At 37.8% G+C, this 19,148-nt stretch overlaps 2 protein-coding genes across 2 annotated transcripts in view; both read left to right on the top strand.

Moving 5' to 3' along the window:
• LOC141612504 (uncharacterized) overlaps nt 1-19,148 on the top strand; it is a 167,684-nt gene that overhangs the window by 102,695 nt on the left and 45,841 nt on the right. The window lies entirely within an intron of this gene.
• Nucleotides 6,849-8,581, top strand: LOC141615418 (uncharacterized). The gene is made up of 2 exons (XM_074433784.1): nt 6,849-8,102; nt 8,423-8,581. Exons 1-2 carry the CDS (start codon nt 7,583-7,585, stop codon nt 8,443-8,445), a joined length of 543 nt encoding a protein of 180 aa, XP_074289885.1. The 5' UTR covers nt 6,849-7,582; the 3' UTR covers nt 8,446-8,581.

The following is a 19,148-nucleotide window of genomic DNA, read 5'->3' as shown; positions in this document are numbered from 1 at the left end:
TTCAAGGGTTTTAAAGCATTGCATCGTCTGATTTTCTCGTCACACTTTCAAATCTTAATTGATCTTCACGAGTTTTACGTATAATTGCTTCTTTAGTCCATGGAAATTGTTCTTCAAGAGACGTCATCATCAATTAATCGCAAAAGGGGTAGACCACCCAAGGTTTCGTGCAACATCCAACATGATGATATATTACCTCTTGTTATACCAAGGAGAAAACGCTCCAAAGTAATCAAGGTTACAAAAATTTTCGGACATAAAAAAATCGAAAACTATGACATACTCTCGAACGTATATGATGGAAAAGTAATTAAGGATGACATGTCAAGCGAAGATGGAACTATAGGCTCGATTTTGTCATCAGAAGAGTTACTAGAAGAACATGTTCCTTGGTTATCTCAAATTACTATACCTGGGTCACTTCCGAATTTGGATAGTTTGTTCTTTAGTCCGACCAATTTCGACCTTCTTGTAAACTTTTTTGATGATATACCTACCATGTGATTTATTCTTATAAAACTAAATTGATTAAAGCCTGACTTAATTTAATTATAAGATCAGTTTCCGTGTGTTTAACTTAATAATATTTAAAACTTAATGGAAACGAACTCGACCATAAATAATTTTGAGAGAGTGGGAAGATGAGAATACTATAGCAGAAAATTCTGTCAGTCAAAGACAAAATTAATGTGTTATACACTCTATGAACTTTAAACCTAATTGTAAAATAGTCTAGACAATTATGAAAGTCGGTACGAGAATGATACCGAACAAAGAAAACTAGAAAAGTTAATTTTACACTAGTCTCTCTAAAAAAACCGGAAAAAAAATATCTCAATTGTATACAGAGCATCTAAGCATTTTATTTATTATATTATTTGACACGTTGTAAGCTTTATTAAACGAGAGAATGTGTGGTTTAAGGGTGGGATTCGGCCCACCAAAATTAAGGTAAACATTGAAAAGTTTAGGACGGTCTATTATCATTATATATATATCACAAATTACTGTGTTTTCTGAAGATGGAGAGAGGTGTTTTGTTCGGGTTAACAAGATGGTGTTTTTGGTGTTCATGGGTTGGCTTCCTCGGCTCTATAATTGGGGTGTTGGACATTCACTACAGATTAACCAAGTTCTTCGCTATCCAGTCATCTTCTTGTTTTGTAATTTTTCTTGATTTTACGATCTACTAGTCTCTTTTATTTGGGTTTCGATTCTAATTTTTTTATTGTATCCCTCTTTTATAAAACCACCCCTGTCAATCTTTTTGTCCTTCACTCCCTTTTCACCCCCTTGCAATTCGTTTCACTACCCATTGATCCATTGTCGTGTTTGTTCTATTAATCGATAATCCGTTATGTTCATTAAATTTGTCTTTATAAACCAATCCTCCCGAAACCACTTTTAATCAGAAAAATTAGACAATCTTTTATCTAGAATACAGAGGAATAGAAAGACCTTAACTTTTCATCTAATATAATGCAAAAGCGGCTAATAAGGTAACATAGTTAAAAAAGGAGGTTGTTCATCTTACCATCAAATCTATGAGCCTCTTGCAATCGCTTTTGACTCATCATTGCCGGTTGATTGTTTGACATCCCTTGGCAGTTTTGCATAATGTCCTTTATTTGCTCAGGTCATATACTAGATCTCCCAGGTACGCTTTATACTTGGCTATAAACTCAACTCAACTCCAGTATATCTGTGATTCAGATAACATAGGTAGAATCAAGATAAACATCTATATTAGAGCAATTTCACCAACTTACAACAACATACACCACTAGCTCAGCTCAGGGTTGATGTACTAAACGACATTGTTAGTTATGTACTGAAAATAAGATAAAACTAGTATTGGTGTCCGGCTTCGCCCGGGCTACCTCTACTTACCATTATTTTTTTTATTAAATAAAATTACTTAAAGTTGCATAACCCATAAATTTTTCATTAATATATTTTTTTATGATATATCTTAAAATTACGATTAAATAAATTTTGAAACAAATTTACTACTCCCGCTATTAATATTTTACTCTTATTAATGAAACAATAGTAATAACATTTTAATACTTGCTCGTAATCATCGTTACTTTCACTACTCCCGCCGTAATTATTGTTAGTGTCACGACTGCCGCATTAATATTGATAATTTCACTACTCCCGCCGTAATTATTGTTACTTTCACTATTGCCGCATTAATATTGATTATTTCACTACTCTCGTTGTTATTTCTACCACTTTCCCTAATTTCGCTGATAATATTGTTACTTTTACTATTCAAATGAGTGATTACTATCATATGACTATATCCAATGTTACTACAATTCTTTTCTTTACTGACGAAATTACTTTTACTACTCAAACATGTAATTTTAAGAGGATTCTATATTTATATAAATATATTACATATATGCATTAAATCAAATCAAAACAATTATGCAGTATTATATATTATGGAATCTAACTTGAAATATTTATAACCTACTTATATTATATTTTTGTATGTTAAATAATTAGCATCTCTATACATCTAATAAACTATAAAGTTTAATGAAATTGTATAGATTTTAAATTTAATATATAATTTTATGATGATACTAATTAATAGCATAAGTGTACATATTTATACTAATTAATTATTTTATTTTAAGGAAATTGACCGTTTTCTATAAATATTTAGGAAAATTATCAAGCATCTTCTTTCTTTTAGTCTCCTTGAAATTGACCATCTTAATTAATTACTAGTTTGGATGCCCGTGCGTTGCAACGGGGTAATTAACTTAGTAACAAAAAATTGGTTACAAGGTGTTAATATTTACATCTTATGTCTAATCATTTATTTAGATATGATCAAAAGTCAAAACATCTTATTTAAAAGACGTAAAAGTTGTTGGGTTGATACTTAAGTTCCAATGATGCCTCATATTTATAATCATAAGACCGCCACATCATATATTAATCTTTCGATGTGTGACAATTCTATTATTATTTTTATATAACCCCACATTATTTTTCAATGTGTGACATATAACATACTAAGAAGTACACAATTTTATATATGTACAAATTATATGAAATCTATACGTTGATGATAACATTTTTACCACGAATCAAATTATGTTATTTTCATAGTTTTTTTCACGATATGTTTTTGCCAAATGAAATGTAAAGTTTTTATATAAAAATTAGAAACATCACTTGAATATAATATAGGAAATAAATATTATAATAAGTAAAAGATTTTCCACTTTATTTTTTACATCGAAATATACTAATTATAATACTTTCCTAAATTAATTTTTCGGATCACCTCACCTTATGATAATTTTCTGATGTGGGACAATTCAACTATTTATATGTAGTATATTTACCACACCTACATTATTTTTCGATGTGGGACAAATAACACACGAAAAAGTACACCATCTTTTTTGCATCTATTTCGATATCCATCCCGATTCAATAATGAGAAAATACTATGTTATCTATTTATATTCGTACGTTTTTTTTCATTTTTTTTTTGTCATAATTAAAATATGTACAAATCATATGATTTAAATTACATTTTTTTCCTAACACGACTTTTAAGATGTAATTGAGGTAGCAATAAAATGTATAAACAAATTCAAAATATTTTCTTCTTCTGGTGCGATTTTGATTAATGGTTAAAAATTATGATGTGTTTTAGTTACTCAAATGTAATGAGACATAATAATTACCTATATTTGAAAGTTAAAAAGATTTAATTCTACTATTTATCAAAGTAAAAAAAAAACTCATTATTGATTTGTTTATGGATTCAAGATCTTTTTATGCAACACTTGATTGTATTAAAATTCATAAATTTTCTATTTTAGTGCAGAGATTCTCATTATATATGACACATTAATAACCAATTTATGTATATTTATTAGCATCCATTTTATTTTTTAATTATGATTTTGTCTTAAATAAAGTTATTATACTATCGATTGTCTTAAAATAAACATTATAATATCACTAATATAGTAATATATAATCGCTTTTATAAATATCTACGTGATTAATATTTGTATGGTATTGTTTTAAAAAAGGTTTGTCGTTAATACAAACTCTTATAAGAACTCTCTAAGATAATATTTAAGCGATTCAAAAGATTTTGAATTGATACTCCTAAGTTTCAAATATGGCTCCTATTTATAATCATGTGATACCCCACCTCATGATAATCTTCTAATGTGGGACAATTCAACTATTTATATGTATTATATTTACCACACCTACATTATTTTTCAATGTGGGACAAACAATATACTTAGAAATACACCATCTTTTTCGCACCTAATTCGACATCTAACCCGGTTTAATATCTAATTATATAATTTTTCAAAAAAAAAAATTATGTTACTTTTTTGCTAAATGAGGTGTATATGTTTTTATATAAAAATTATAAACATGACTTTCATACCGACCGTGGAGATAATGATATACTCTTAAGAGCTCTTCAAGACAATGGTTAAGATACTCAGGTTTTGGGTTGTTATTTAGGTTCTAAGGATGCTTTCTGTTTATAATCCTATGATCACCCCACCTTATGCTAAACTTTCGATGTGGGACAATTTTATTATTTATACGTAATATATTCACCACACCAACATATTTTTCAATGTGGAACAAATAACATACTTAGAAATACACCAACTTTTTCGCACATAATTCGACATCTAACCTGGGTTAATAATAATGAGCAAATACTATACTCCCTCGATTCAAGACCAGATAGAACATTCCTTTTTTTACACTATTCGTGAACGAATAAAATATTTATGATTCCTTGCAATATGTAAGACAAAATATGGTTATCTGTGATTTTATTTGATTCACCTAAGTACAATGAGAATATCAAGTTTTTAAGTTTTTAATAATGTAAACTTAAAGATATTTACGTTGTAATTTGTGTCTTGGCAAGTGTGTAATTGAAAATATTGTGTTTGGTCTTGAAGGGAGGGATTATTATTTATTAATATTCATACGTTTGTTTTTAATTTATTTTATCATAATTTTAAATATATACAAATAATATGATACTATATACTAATGCTAGCATTTCTTTTACCAAGAATCTATCATAATATAATTTTCATAATTTTTTTTATAATACTTTTTTGGGAAATGAGATGTATAAGTTTTTTTATATAGAGTATAAACATCACTTGAATATAATACATAATATAGAAAATATATATATCATACTCTGAAGATAATGATATAAGTTTTTGGTTGGTATAGAGGTTCGAATGATGACTCCTATTTATAATCATAGGATCACCCACCTTATGTTGATCTTTCGATGTGGTACAATTCTATAATTTATACGTATTATAATCATCACACTAACATTGATTTTCAATGTGGGACATATAACATACTAATTTAGTACACTATCTTTAATATGTGCAAATCATATGAAATCTATACTCTAATGAAAGCATTTTTTACCACGAATCTAATGATATTATCTTCATAATTTTTATAATGACATTTTTTTGCCAAACTAAATGTCAAAGTTTTTATATAAAAAATAGAAACTTCTCATGAATATGAAATAGGAAACATAGATATTATAATAATTAAAAGATTCTCCACTTTATTTTTTAGGTGGAAAATATTATTTATGAAATTTTCCTAAATTAATATTTGATGATGTGGACGCTCTAGAATCGCTCGAAAAAACTCTCTTTTATGTATATATATACTAGATTTAATGCCCGTGTGATGCACGTGCCTATTTGTAATGTTCTAGCATGTATAATGTAGTGACTGAAAAATGTTTGTATGATCGAAACTATGTGATATTATAAGCAGAACATTAATTCGTTCATATCTTATGGGTAGCTATTTTTGGTATTCCATTTTATCATTTTACGTTTCCAGTGACCTTTTGACTACGAAGTCGACATTAGTGCAAATAAATTCAAGTCATATCTTCTTTATTATCCTGCACTAAGCATTATGTTTTTTTACAAAAAAAACCGTTAAGAGTCTATAATATTGATCGAACATTATTTTATAAAAAGTTGAAATCTTTTTAATCGTTCAAAAACAGTAATCTTATGAGCTCTTAAAGCTTCCTTTTAATGAGACTGAATATATATAGTAAATGGAAAGTCTTTGTTCCTATATAAGACATTACTACTAAGGTCCGTATGACTATATGGTTAAATCCTTCAAACATTAATTTTATGCTACTTTCTTAGAAGTCCTCTTATATTTTCTAAGTAGCTACATGTGTGACATTGAAGTGAAAGCGAACAATCAAATTGGGCTCCTGATGTGCATTGCTCTTGATCAAATTGGTTACGATCAGTTAATATTTGCTAAACAAAACTCTAATATACCGCGTAGAAACACACAGACATATTCACTAACAATTAGTAACCTTGTAAAGAACCAACAAGTCACCTTATCAAGTCTTGTCTAGGAGCACATGGGAAATGCGAGAAGAAGGAAAAAGGATGACCTAGGCTAAAGTAGAGTATGCTGCTCTTGTACTATGAATAGACTAGCATATGATGTGCACCTTTGTACACTGGGTAATACCCAGAAAGTAGTTGTAGTAGTTGTATATAATCAGCTATCTCTTGTACCTTATCATTCAATCAAATAAACAAACAAAAACACATTCAATGTTTTCACAACAAATCTGCTCAACAATGAAGTCTTCTACTCCTGACATTGGCATTTACTCAACATGGTATCAGAGCCATGGGATTGAGGAGACGGATAACCAATCTTGTTGAGCATTTACTGCAAGAGCAAAGAGGCTCACTCAGTCTATATAAAGCTTAGTTTGCAGTAAGAACTTGCACCAAACTTCTTCTTCCTTTCCCTCTTTGAAAACAATTAACACTCTAAGTATGGCAAACTTTGAAAACACAATAATCTCTGATAACTCAAACAATAATATTGTTACAACTCCTACTGGTACTCTGGTACCCACTGTTAATGCCATCCTCGAATCATCTGACCCACTGTACTTGCATCCAGCTGAGAGTGCTCACCCCATTGTGGTAGACAATAAGCTCTCTGGAATTGACAACTACTATGAGTGGAAACGTCAGATGGAGATTGCAATTAGCATCAAGAGGAAGTTGGGTCTGTTGACAGGAGTGGTGAAGAAACCCACAAATGATCCACTGAGAGAAGCAGCCTGGATCACCTGCAATAGTCAGCTCATAGCTTGGCTACTCCACAATATGGAGCCTCAGATCAGGAGATCTGTGATGTAATCCTCCACTGCAAAGGAGATCTGGGATTATCTCCAAAGGCAGTTTTCTGTGAGCAATGGTGCCCGCAAATTCAGGCTCAACAAAGAGCTCTATGACCTGGAACAAGGAGACAAAAGTATCTGTGAATACTTCACAGAACTTAGGATATTGTGGCAAAATGTTGAGCTCATGAATGATCGCCCCCATCACCAAATGACAAAGCAGAAATCAATGCCTGGTTGGATGTTCATCACAAGGAGCAAGATGAAAGAAGGCTGTTTCAATTCTTCAATGGGCTCAATCCATCTTACTCCACTTTAAGGAGTAATATATTGATGATGTCTCCCCTTTCAAGTGTAGAGGAAGCTGCTGCTATCCTACAACAGGAAGAATCTCAGAGGAAAAATTACAAGGGCTCGATGAAAATGGAAGCTGAAAACTCTGCATTTTATGCTAACCAAAGAAGTGAAGAGAATGTACCCTTCTGCAACAAGTGTAAAAAGAAAGGACACTCATTGGGCAGCTGCTGGAGAGTTATAGGGTATCTTGTTGGGCATCCAATGCACCAATACTTCCCTGCACCTCAGAACTCTGACAAGCCAAAGGAAAGGGGCAACTCTGGGGATGTATCAAGAGGTTACAGATCTGGAATGCAGAGAGGAAAGTTCCAACGCCACCCAAACAAAGGAAAGATGGCTGCTCATGTTGCACATGCTGGAGGAGATGAGGAGATGACTAATGTGTCAGGGTCCATATCCATGACAACAGCTCAATTTGAGCAGCTGATGAGTAATCAAAAGGCAATGGGAATGGCTTATCCTGAAACTGAGGATGAAATGGAAGCCAACTTTGCAGGTAAGGCTCTCTCTACTTTAACCTGTCCAAACAAAAGATTTCTTAACTGGATAATAGACTCAGGAGCTTCAGATCATATGATTTCTGATCTAGGACTCCTGCAAAATTGCAAAGAATTTATTTCAAAGCCAAAAATCAATCTACCCAATGGCATTACTTCTGTAGTCTCTCATTATGGTATTTTTCAATTGGAAAATGGTCTGACACTGACCAAAGTGCTCTATGTCCCAACTTTCAAACACAACCTCTTATCAGTACAAAAACTCATTAAAGATGAAAACTGTATTGTGACATTTTATGAGCATATGTATGTCATACAGGACTCTCATACCAAGAGGATTAGAGCATTTGGCAGGGAAGAAAGGGGCATCTACTACCTATTGAATAATAATAGCAATGTTTTACCTAGTGCAAGTGTTAGGACTGTTTCTACACCTTGCAAGTTTAAGTCTCATTTTGTTAACAGTAAAAATTTGCAGGAGTCAGAATGTACCATTTTGAATGCTTGTAGTACCTCTGACAATCAATGTAATGCATTGCTCAATTTTAATGAAAACAATGGAAGTATTTGGCATCTCAGGCTAGGTCATGCTAGTCTTGGCAAACTGAAACATATCCCTTGCATTCCATCCAATGAACTTGCACACAACTCCAAACCCTGCATCACCTGTTCTATGGCTAAGCAAACTAAGCTCCCCTTCCCTATCAAACTGACCAGATCACCTCACATATTTGATCTTGTCCATGTAGATGTCTGGGGACCCTACAGAAAGGAAACCAGAAATAAACACAAGTATTTTTTTTTACATTAGTTGATGACCACTCAAGAGCCACCTGGGTCTATCTCATGACAAATAAGTCTGAAGTGTCCACATTGTTAGTTCAATTATATGCCTTTGTCAAAACTCAATTTGGAAAGTGTATCAAAATCTTTAGATCTGATAATGCTCTTGAGTTCACTGAGGGGGACAACAAGAAATTCCTCCTCTCCACTGGTATCTGGCAACAAACCAGTTGTGTAGATAGACCACAACAGAATGGAGTAGTGGAGAGGAAGCACAGACACTTACTTGAAATAAGCAGAGCCATCAGATTTAATTCAGGCCTTCCTCTCTCTTTTTGGGGAGACTGTGTACTCACAGCAGCCTATATAATTAATAGGCTGCCTGCCAAGATACTTAACAATCTCACACCCTATGAGATACTGCTCAATAAACCTCCCCAGTATGACAGGCTCAGAGTTTTTGGGTGCCTTGCCATGGTTTATAATCCAAGCAGAGATAAGGATAAGTTTCAACCAAGAGGGGTTCCTTGCATCTTTGTAGGATACCCCTTGTCACAAAAAGGGTACAAAGTGTATGACATAGTCAAGAAGACTGTCTTTGTCTCTAGAGATGTGAAGTTTTTTAATCTCTTTTTCCATGAAAATTAAGCATTTTGGCAAGCACCTGTCTACCCTGCTGCCAGAACCAGTCACTCTTCCAGGACAGGTCATATACGAGGAGGACACACTCCCAACATCCCTTCTCACATCCTTGCCTGAGTCACAGGACACTACTTCCAATCCTGAGGTCCCAGACATTGTTCTCCCCAGCACTTCAGCTGATTCAGCTCCCAGTTGCAGGCCTCAGAGAACCAGGAAAGCACCTGAATGGACTAAGGACTATGAGGTTCACAATCCTGTGCTGGCACCAACCACAGTGGCCAATGTGGCTCAGTTACACATTGTCAGGTCTTTTGCAGGCACTGCCACAGTTGCCACAGCTACACCTGATCCAACTACTTTCTATGATGTTGTTCAAGATCAGAAATGGGTTGATGCCCTGAACTCAGAATTGCAAACTCTGGCCACTAACCACACCTGGGTCCTTACAGATCTACCCAAAGGCAGGAAAGCCATAGGTTTCAAGTGGGTTTACAAGACCAAGTATAATTCTGATGGCACTCTAGACAAACACAAGGCCAGATTGGTCATACAAGGCTTCAGACAGAGGTATGGTTTAGACTATGAAGAAACCTTTGCTCCTGTAGCTAAGATGTCCACAGTCAGGGCTCTTCTTGTTGTGATCTCTATGAAAGACTGGTCTACTTGCCAGATGGATGTAGCCAATGCATTTTTACATGGGGATCTTGACGAGGAGGTGTACATGAAGCTTCCTCCTGGGTACTGTGATGGTGGTGTATCAACTCAGGGACAGGGGGAGTGTGATCCTCAGCTAGCAAGCAAAGCTTGCAAGTTACTCAAGTCCCTCTATGGCCTTAAGCAGGCTCCCAGGCAGTGGTTTTCCAAGCTGTCTAAGGTCCTCATGCAATGCAATTTCAGACAGTCTCATGCTGACCACTCCCTGTTTATACGCCAACATCATGGCAGGACCACTGTTGTCCTTGTGTATGTGGATGACATGGTCATTGCAGGAGATGATCCTTCTGCAATTCAGGCTCTCAAAAATCAACTGAACTCATCTTTTCACATGAAAGACTTAGGAGAACTCAAGTACTTTCTAGGACTTGAAGTTGAAAGAAGCACAACAGGTATCTTTCTTTCTCAGAAGAAATATACCCTGGACCTTCTACAGACCTTTAATGTTGCTGGTTCCAAATCCCTGAAGTTGCCAGTAAATCCAGTTCTTAAATTAGAACCTGGCAAGGGCACCCCTTTGCCACAACCTGAAGCATACAGACAATTGGTGGACAAGCTCATCTACTTAACTATCACCGGGCCAGATATTGCTTTCTCAGTCCAGCTTCTGAGCCAATTTCTGCAAGCCCCCACCTCTGATCATATGCAAGCAGCACGTAGAGTGCTCAAATATCTCCAGTCTGCCCCTGGACAGGGTGTCCTCTTTGCCAGTAGCTCAGCAGCTAAGCTCACGGCTTATTGTGATTCTGACTGGGCCTCTTGTGCCTTCAGTCGCAAGTCTACTACAGGGTTTTGCATTCTCCTGGGTCAATCCCCCATCTCATGGAAATCCAAGAAGCAATCTGTAGTCTCCAGGTCTTCTGTTGAGGCTGAATATAGGGCAATGGCTATGACTACCTGTGAAGTAACCTGGTTATTTCAACTTCTTCAAGATTTAGGGCTGCAACATCTTGGTCCTGCTCAACTCAAGTGTGATAACCAGGCAGCCTTAGCCATTGCAGCCAATCCAGTCTATCATGAGCGCACAAAGCACATTGAGGTCGATTGTCACTTCATTAGAGAAAATATCCAGCAAGGGATCCTCACTACTTCCTATGTTAATACTATGGAACAGGTAGCTGACATCTTTACCAAGTCTTGTCCAGTGTCTCAACATGAGTACCTCTTGTCCAAGATGGGAGTTTCATCAAGTCTTCACTCTCATCTTGAGGGGGAGTGTAAAGAACCAACAAGTCACCTTATCAAGTCTTGTCTAGGAGCACATGGGAAATGCGAGAAGAAGAAAAAAGGATGACCTAGGCTAAAGTAGAGTATGCTGCTCTTGTACTATGAATAGACTAGCATATGATGTGCACCTTTGTACACTGGGTAATACCCAGAAAGTAGTTGTAGTAGTTGTATATAATCAGCTATCTCTTGTACCTTATCATTCAATTAAATAAAAAAACAAAAACACATTCAATGCTTTCACAACAAATCTGCTCAACAATGAAGTCTTCTACTCCTGACATTGGCATTTACTCAACAAATCTACTATGAGTTAAAGCTACGTAGAATCCAGACTCGTGTCTGAATGAATAATATCGAAGAATTTTAAAGTTAACTTAACTCAAAGTCTTTTAATTTTATCTAATAGTGGTAACTTTGTTATAAATACTCCCTGGTATTCACTTTTTTCTTCCCCTTTGAAGTGTGCACGGAGATTAAGGGTGAGGAGTATAATATTGATAAAGATATGAGTGGGTTTGGTAATTGGAGAGAGGTATGAATAATTAGGATTAAATATTAATAAAGGATATATGGGTGAGGCTTGGTTATTGAAGAGAAGTAAGAATAATTAGAATTAAATATTAATAAAGGATATAGTGAAGTTTGATGAGTGGAGAGAGGTATGAGTATAATATTAATAAAAATTTTCCTAAAAAGGAAAGAGGAAGAAAACCGGAATAATCCGTTTTAGAAAATAGGGAAGAAAATAGTGGATGAGAGGGAGTATTTTATATGCAGTTTTCTACTTGGACGGATTGAATGGTTCTCATGAAGTTTCTTATTTGAACATATTTGAATGCTTCCTCCAAAATGGATACTAAAGCGATCAATTAAACACACTTATACGTAACCTCAAAAAACAATGTGATTCTCGTCATGTATACAACGAATAAAATATTGAGTAGAGCAAATCAATCATCAAAGCCCCGTTCAATATTATTGAGTGATCACGCCTTCATAAGCTATAAGCCTATAATACCTATCTTTTAATCATGTAATATAACTCGATTTCTTAGATAATCTTAACTCTTTCTCATTTGTACATTAAAAGATTTAAAACTAACCTTTAAATTTGATCTTTGTATAGCCACAAACTTATGTGTATTTATAAATGTACTCATATTATTATTGTACTCTTTATTCATACTTTCATGCCCTCATTACCAGTTTTTTTTTTTGTATATTCGTAATTATTAGCTGGCCGACCCCAAATCATTTTGGGATTAAGGCTCTGATGTTGTTGTTGTATTCATAATTATTAGCTTATCTTATACGTTAAAAAATTAACAATTTTAGGCAGAGTGGGGCTTTAGTTCCTTTGCTTTTCTACCATTAGCTTAGCTATCTTGCTCTTTTCTTTCATGGTACTGGTGTAAAATTTACTCCTATTCTACTGCGGCTTTATTAGGAATATATTATTGGATTGTATTATGAGGCCCAACCCATATCATCGTTGTATTCTATATAAGCCGTGTTAAGGCTAGTAATCAATAACACACACAATTATATCGTTTAACATGGTATCAGGATCAGGTTCCCTCCTCTCAAAACCCTAAAAAAACCCTATTTCTCCTTCACGACGAAGATCATTTCCGCAGCCACAATGGCCGGCGATGACGACGTCGCTACCAATCCTAAGATCGACTCCCAATCACCCTATTATCTCGGTTCCAATGCTGGTCCCGAGATCAAAATCTCGAACGTCGTATTACGACGGGATAATTATGATGACTGGAAGAATTCTATGCGTATGTCCTTGAAATCGCGTCGAAAATTCGGTTTCATTGACGGTACCATACAAAAGCCAACTGACCCAATCCTTCTCGAAAATTGGGAAGTCGTCCACTGTACCCTTGTACAATGGATTCGCAACACTATTCATTCGTCCCTGCTTGATACGATATCTTACGTCGAGGATGCTTCGGTTCTCTGGAATGACCTTGCCGCACAATTCTCAGTCGTCGATGGTACCGTCATTCACAATCTGAAAACCCAAGGCAAACTCAAAATAATTTGGGACTCGTTAAATGCTCATGAGCCTCCTTTCTCCTGCAAATGCGGCAAGTGCAGCTGCAATATTGGCCCCGATGCCGTTAAACGACTCGATAATGAGCGTCTCCACCAATTTTTTATGGGACTCGATTCCACCTTGTATGGTCACATTCGGTCCCAACAATTTCAGTTAGATCCTTTGCCCTCCTTGACTCGTGCTTATCACGCGGTGCTCCAAGAGGAACGATTACGCTCTTCTTCTCCGTCTGAAGTTGACGCGGCTGATGTTGTGGCGTATGCTATGCCACGGCAGTCCACTGATTGGCGTGATAAGTGTGAACAGGAGCGTGAACAACGTCGAGGACTGTACTGTTCTTTCTGTGATACCCGCAGTCATGAAGCCTCAACTTGCTTTATTAAATCCCAGCGGTTCCCGGAATGGTGGGGTGATCGTCCGCGTACTCTCGCTGATTTGCGTCGTGCTCGGTGTGGACAGCGGGCCGCCCACGGGGGCGCTTGGCGAGGGGGTGCTCGGAAACAAGCGTTTGCATTTTGTAAGGAGTCGCCACCAATTTTTATGGGAAATTGGAACCGTTCGAATACCTCGTGTCATGTCAAGACACAAAGTAGTGACATGAACACTAAGCAATCGTTACCCTTAGCATTCTATGTCTAGAATGACTCTCGTGGATGCCAATGAACACGGGTGCTCACGGAGATCTGGAGTAAGGGGTGAGGGTACGTATTAGGAAGCTCTTTTGATCGAACACCTAATCCCGCCCGCCTCGATAGCGGCCTCTACTAATGATTAGGGAAGTTATTCGTACTTGATATATCGTCGGTTATAATGCATGCAATGCAACATCCATTGAATTAATCCTAACATGTGAATTAAGACTAAGTCGGTGAACAATTAATTAGGCATACAATTGGGTCGAAATAGGATTTAATATTGATTACATGTGAAAGCATACAAATGATACAAAACAATAATTATAAATTACAATAATGAAAATTACATTAATTACATTGAAATAGACGATTCATGTCGAAAATACCTTTAAAACGGATGATTTAATAAAAAAAGAATAAAAGAAATAAATTACGAACAGAAATTAGCGATAATACGAATATTAGTTAAATACTACGTATACTAATTAAACTAAGTCAAGCAGAAAAGGAGTTCAGAGACAGAACTCATCCTGGAACAGGCGCAGCAGGTACTGCGCCCTTTGGAAGAGGCGCAGCAGTTGCTGCGTCTGTTCCAAGGGTGAGTTCTGGCTGTGAAGCCGGAACTGCAAACCGTTAATGTTAATTGGTAAATTTATGGATTGATTACGACAATTGACTCGGATAGAAGTTATTAATGGATTATTTACATGCGATTAAAGTCATAAAAACAGTAAAACATGGATGAGACGGAAATAAACGGATTAATTATGAAGGGACGATGTTAATGAATAAATCTTCTATAAACAACTAAACAAACTAAACATGATGAATATGACGAATATATGAATAAACAAATGAAAATATGATGAAAGACAGATTAGAATGTATCAATAACGAATTCCAGAAACTCAATATGAACAAATTGAACTTCTATAACCCGAATTTGAATATTAATGACGAAAACCCGCAAATATTGATTACTTGAGATTTAAGTCGGATTTATGATGATTAAAACATGTGAATGAATAATATACAATGTACATGTAATTAATATACTATCATGATGAACGAATTAACAGACGAACAAAACAAAAGAAATATTTTGATGCGAACTACAGAGGACGGAGGAAGAAGAAAAGAAGCGAATCTGCGGCGGCCTCACGAAGAGGCGCAGCAGTGTGCGCGCTCCTTCAAGAGGCGCAGCAGATTGCTGCGTCCTTTCTCGACGCGATCGTCTCACTGGAAATCCATAAAAAAGGTTTTAAAGACGGTTTTAGAAATCGGTTTTAAGGAGGTACTTTCGACGTGAATCTTACAATGATGATACGAAAAATAAATAACAATAAAATAAATAAGGATTATACACCCTCAGACTTACATGTTGACGGAACGAGATGAACTAAGAAGATCGATTAGTGAATGCTCGACGCGAATGCAAGGAAAGAATGCCCTCGTGAGAGGAAAACGATTTAACAAATTGATTAATTAGGTTGATTGAGTGTAGTGGTCAAATTGGTCGGTCATGCAACGGAGAGGCTGGTACCCGGAAAGATCCGAGCTTACGTGGTCGGAAGTCCAAGCACGTAGGCGCCAATTAGTAAGAACGAAGTCTAGAATGCAAAGGGAGAAGAGAAGGGCGGACACTCGCGTGAGAAATATGAGGAACGAAGGCTCCTATTTATACTAATCACACGGAGGTTTAGGGTTTCGGAGACTCTTTGGAAGTGAATCTCGGAAAGATATAAAAAAGATACGTAAATCATGCAAAGAAGGGCCTGGGAAGAGGCGCAGCAGCCACTGCGTCTCTTTGGAAGAGGCGCAAAGACTGCTGTGCGTCTATTCCCGAGAGGTTTCCTCCCGATTAAGAAAGATTTCCGTGTTTAAGTTATGGTAGGACGGAATTGATTCGATTATCTTTAATATCTTACGTAAATATTACGGGATATTATTTGCCAAAAGATAAAATTTGGTGAAATATGGAATAGAATTACCCGGAACATTCCAGAACATTCTGACTCGGGATTTAACAGCTATCAGAAAATGGAGACGGTTTTTTACCCGGACTCCGAATGCACTCTAATTACTGTCAAAACGACCGTATCAGGACGTAGATGACAACTAAGAGGTTGACATTAATATTTGAGCAATCACTTGACGATAATCTTACGAATTGTCACAAATCGTTCCGCGAACCAAACATGCGGCCCAATCATCATCGGGTGGTTTTGCGAGGGGTGCGAAACGAGGTGTCTCTGAGCCCCCACTTTGACTGAGGCTTGGACAAGGCGAAAGTCAAAGTATAGCCATCAGGTCAATCGAAGATTACAACCTGACGACTATGGCGACGCGAGGCGGCTCAAGGGGTCTGAGCCAAGGACCTATCGTCGGGAACATTTTAGAGTCTGTCGACTATCGGGGAGGGTCGTTTAAAGTCCATTAGACTACGTAAGGAAGCTCGCCAGCTATAAGAAGATATCATACCTGAGACTTAATCGAACTTCGCGGGGAAACAAGAAATATTGAAAGCAGCAGGACGTCGGTAGAAACTGCTGGGGAATCCGTTTGCGTCGGTCTCAAGCGAACTCTGGCGAAATTTAGAGGCTGAATTTGCTTGCGTTGGTCTCAAGCGAACTCTGGCTGGGGAATATATCGATGACTTTGGGGGAATATGCTTGTCTCTGTCCTCAAGCAAACTCTCGTTGGGTGACTGTATTGACGATTAGGAACATCTTGATCGTCGTGGGAGAAACTTCGAGTGAGCAGTACTGCAAAATACTACTGCGCTGGATAAAATAAATTGAGCAATACTGCAAAATACTGCTGCGCGGGATAAAATGGGTTTGGACAATACTGCAAAATATTGTCGCGCTGGGTAAAACGCGGGCCGGGACGAAAGAAAATCGTCGAAACGGACCAAAATGGTAAAAGAACTTAGAAGAGGCGCACCAAAGATGGGCCCGCAAATAACGAACTCATAACGAACTTTTGGAAATTCGTATGGAGGGAACAAAAGGAAGAGGCGCAGCAAGAGCTGCGTCTCTTGGAAGAGGCGCAGCACCTGCTGCGTCTGTTCCCCAATTTGGCATTTCTGCGTAAAAACGCGAAATCAGAAAGGTTTATGTTTCATTATTCGAAACTCATTTTCTTCAATTTCTCTCTCAAATCTTCACCATTTCCGTCAAGGTTGGATTCAAAAGCTTGCTTTAAATATGACTAATCGAGGTATGTGTCTTAATCTTGCATTAATCATCCATATTTGTCGAATTTCTAGCCGCAATAATTAGGGTTTTCGACCCATTTGATCGAAAATTTGGGGCTTTTCCCCCAAATGGATTTGTCTTGCCAAATTGATGCTAGGAATGGATGATAGGTAATGTTAGGAACATAACCATGTATTTGCTTTGAATTTTCATCGAGTTTTAAGCCCTTGAGCGAATTTTGAGACGGTTTCACAGCTAGACCGCAAATGGCTTCGAAAATGGCCTTAGGATTGCCCATTTGTGACGAAATTTGATATTTGGGACCCTTGGATGATGGGTAAACTTCCTACCATCTTGGAATTTTGGTTTGTGACAACTTTTGCAGGACACTCTTCTAGGGCATAACCGCCATTGTAGCGAAACGCTGCCGAATTTTCGACTTGAACCCGGAACTAGGCTTTGATTCGGACTTGACTCGACCCAATTTGTCACATGAGTGATCGGGTTGGCGAGGACATGGCCAAGGATGGCCAGAAATGGGGAATTCCCGGGCCTTGGAGGCTCGAAAGTTTCTTAACAAAGGCTTGTCGTCACGTGACGCGGCCTGAATTCACTTCAATGTTGCAGGTGATGATGCTTCTACTTCTGGGAGGACCCCCATGGATATAGACGCTGCTGCTGTTGAGGAGGCTTTGGAGCAGGCCTTCACCGCTGCGGTGATGGCTTCTGCAGACGAGGTTCCCGAGGAGGAGGCCGCTGACGAGGAGGAGATTCCGAGACGGGCCCACCTCGGACGAGGGGTCGTCGGTGAGGGAGCTCCGCGTGGGGCGAGACACAGGGAGAGTAGGCACCTTGTGTGGGCTGCAGAGGGTCACTTGTCCTACAGGACGGTGAAGAGCTTGGTAAATAGGAATTCCCTAACTCATTACCTACCCCTCTCTTCTTTTGTTTAATCTACTTTCAAATTTACTCAAAACTAAAGATAGCTTTATTTTGAATCATAATAGGAGGCTGGGAACATCCGATCGTTCTCGGGGTATACGACGGCGATGGAGCACTATGAGCGGTTGTCGGCGGAGGAGAGAGCCATGATCGAGCGTGGAGCGTTCGGTCCTCTGGTTCAGGTCTGGAGGGATATCGTGAAGAGGAAGTTGCGGGCCAACCTTAGCCTGGTTCGCGCTTTCTTGGATCGATTTTGGGATACGACTTCCACGTTTCACCTGCCTTTTGGTGAGGTGGGAGTCACCTTGGAGGACTACGGCATGATTTCTGGTCTGCCGTGCGGGACTGAGGAGATGGTGTGGCCGGAGACTGGCATGAGGGCGGATTCGGCCGAGGCGAGGAGGTTGATCGGCTGGAACCTGTCGCCGAAGGCTGGCCGTCGCGATGCTGCGGGTTTGGTACCCAGTACCTATGTTCGAGATTACTTTGCGGGGAAGACCCCGGCATCGGTGGTGATCGATGGGAGGGAGACTGTTCCTCCTCCTTGTACAGCTGAGCAGAGGGCTCGTCTTTGGCTTTGGTGGTTCTTGTCTTCGATTTACCTCGGAGACAAGGGTGAGAGGCTGTCGACGAAGCTTCTCCCCTTCCTTTCTGACTTGAGTTCCCTAGGGCGTTGGGATTGGGTCACAGCTGGTTTTGCGGTCCTCATCCGCTTTATGAGGGCCATGGTTCGTCCGGAGTTGATGGAGAAGGGGACTTCTCCTGGTGCCGTCGGACCTGGGCTACTGTTGGAGGTATGAACCTTCCTTTAGACCAAAGTAAATTCTTTTC

This window comes from Silene latifolia, chromosome 11, assembly GCF_048544455.1.
Source record: "Silene latifolia isolate original U9 population chromosome 11, ASM4854445v1, whole genome shotgun sequence".
NCBI classification, from domain to species: domain Eukaryota; kingdom Viridiplantae; phylum Streptophyta; class Magnoliopsida; order Caryophyllales; family Caryophyllaceae; genus Silene; species Silene latifolia.
Note: the sequence above shows the minus strand (reverse complement) of the source record. Positions and strands in the feature narration are given on the sequence as shown.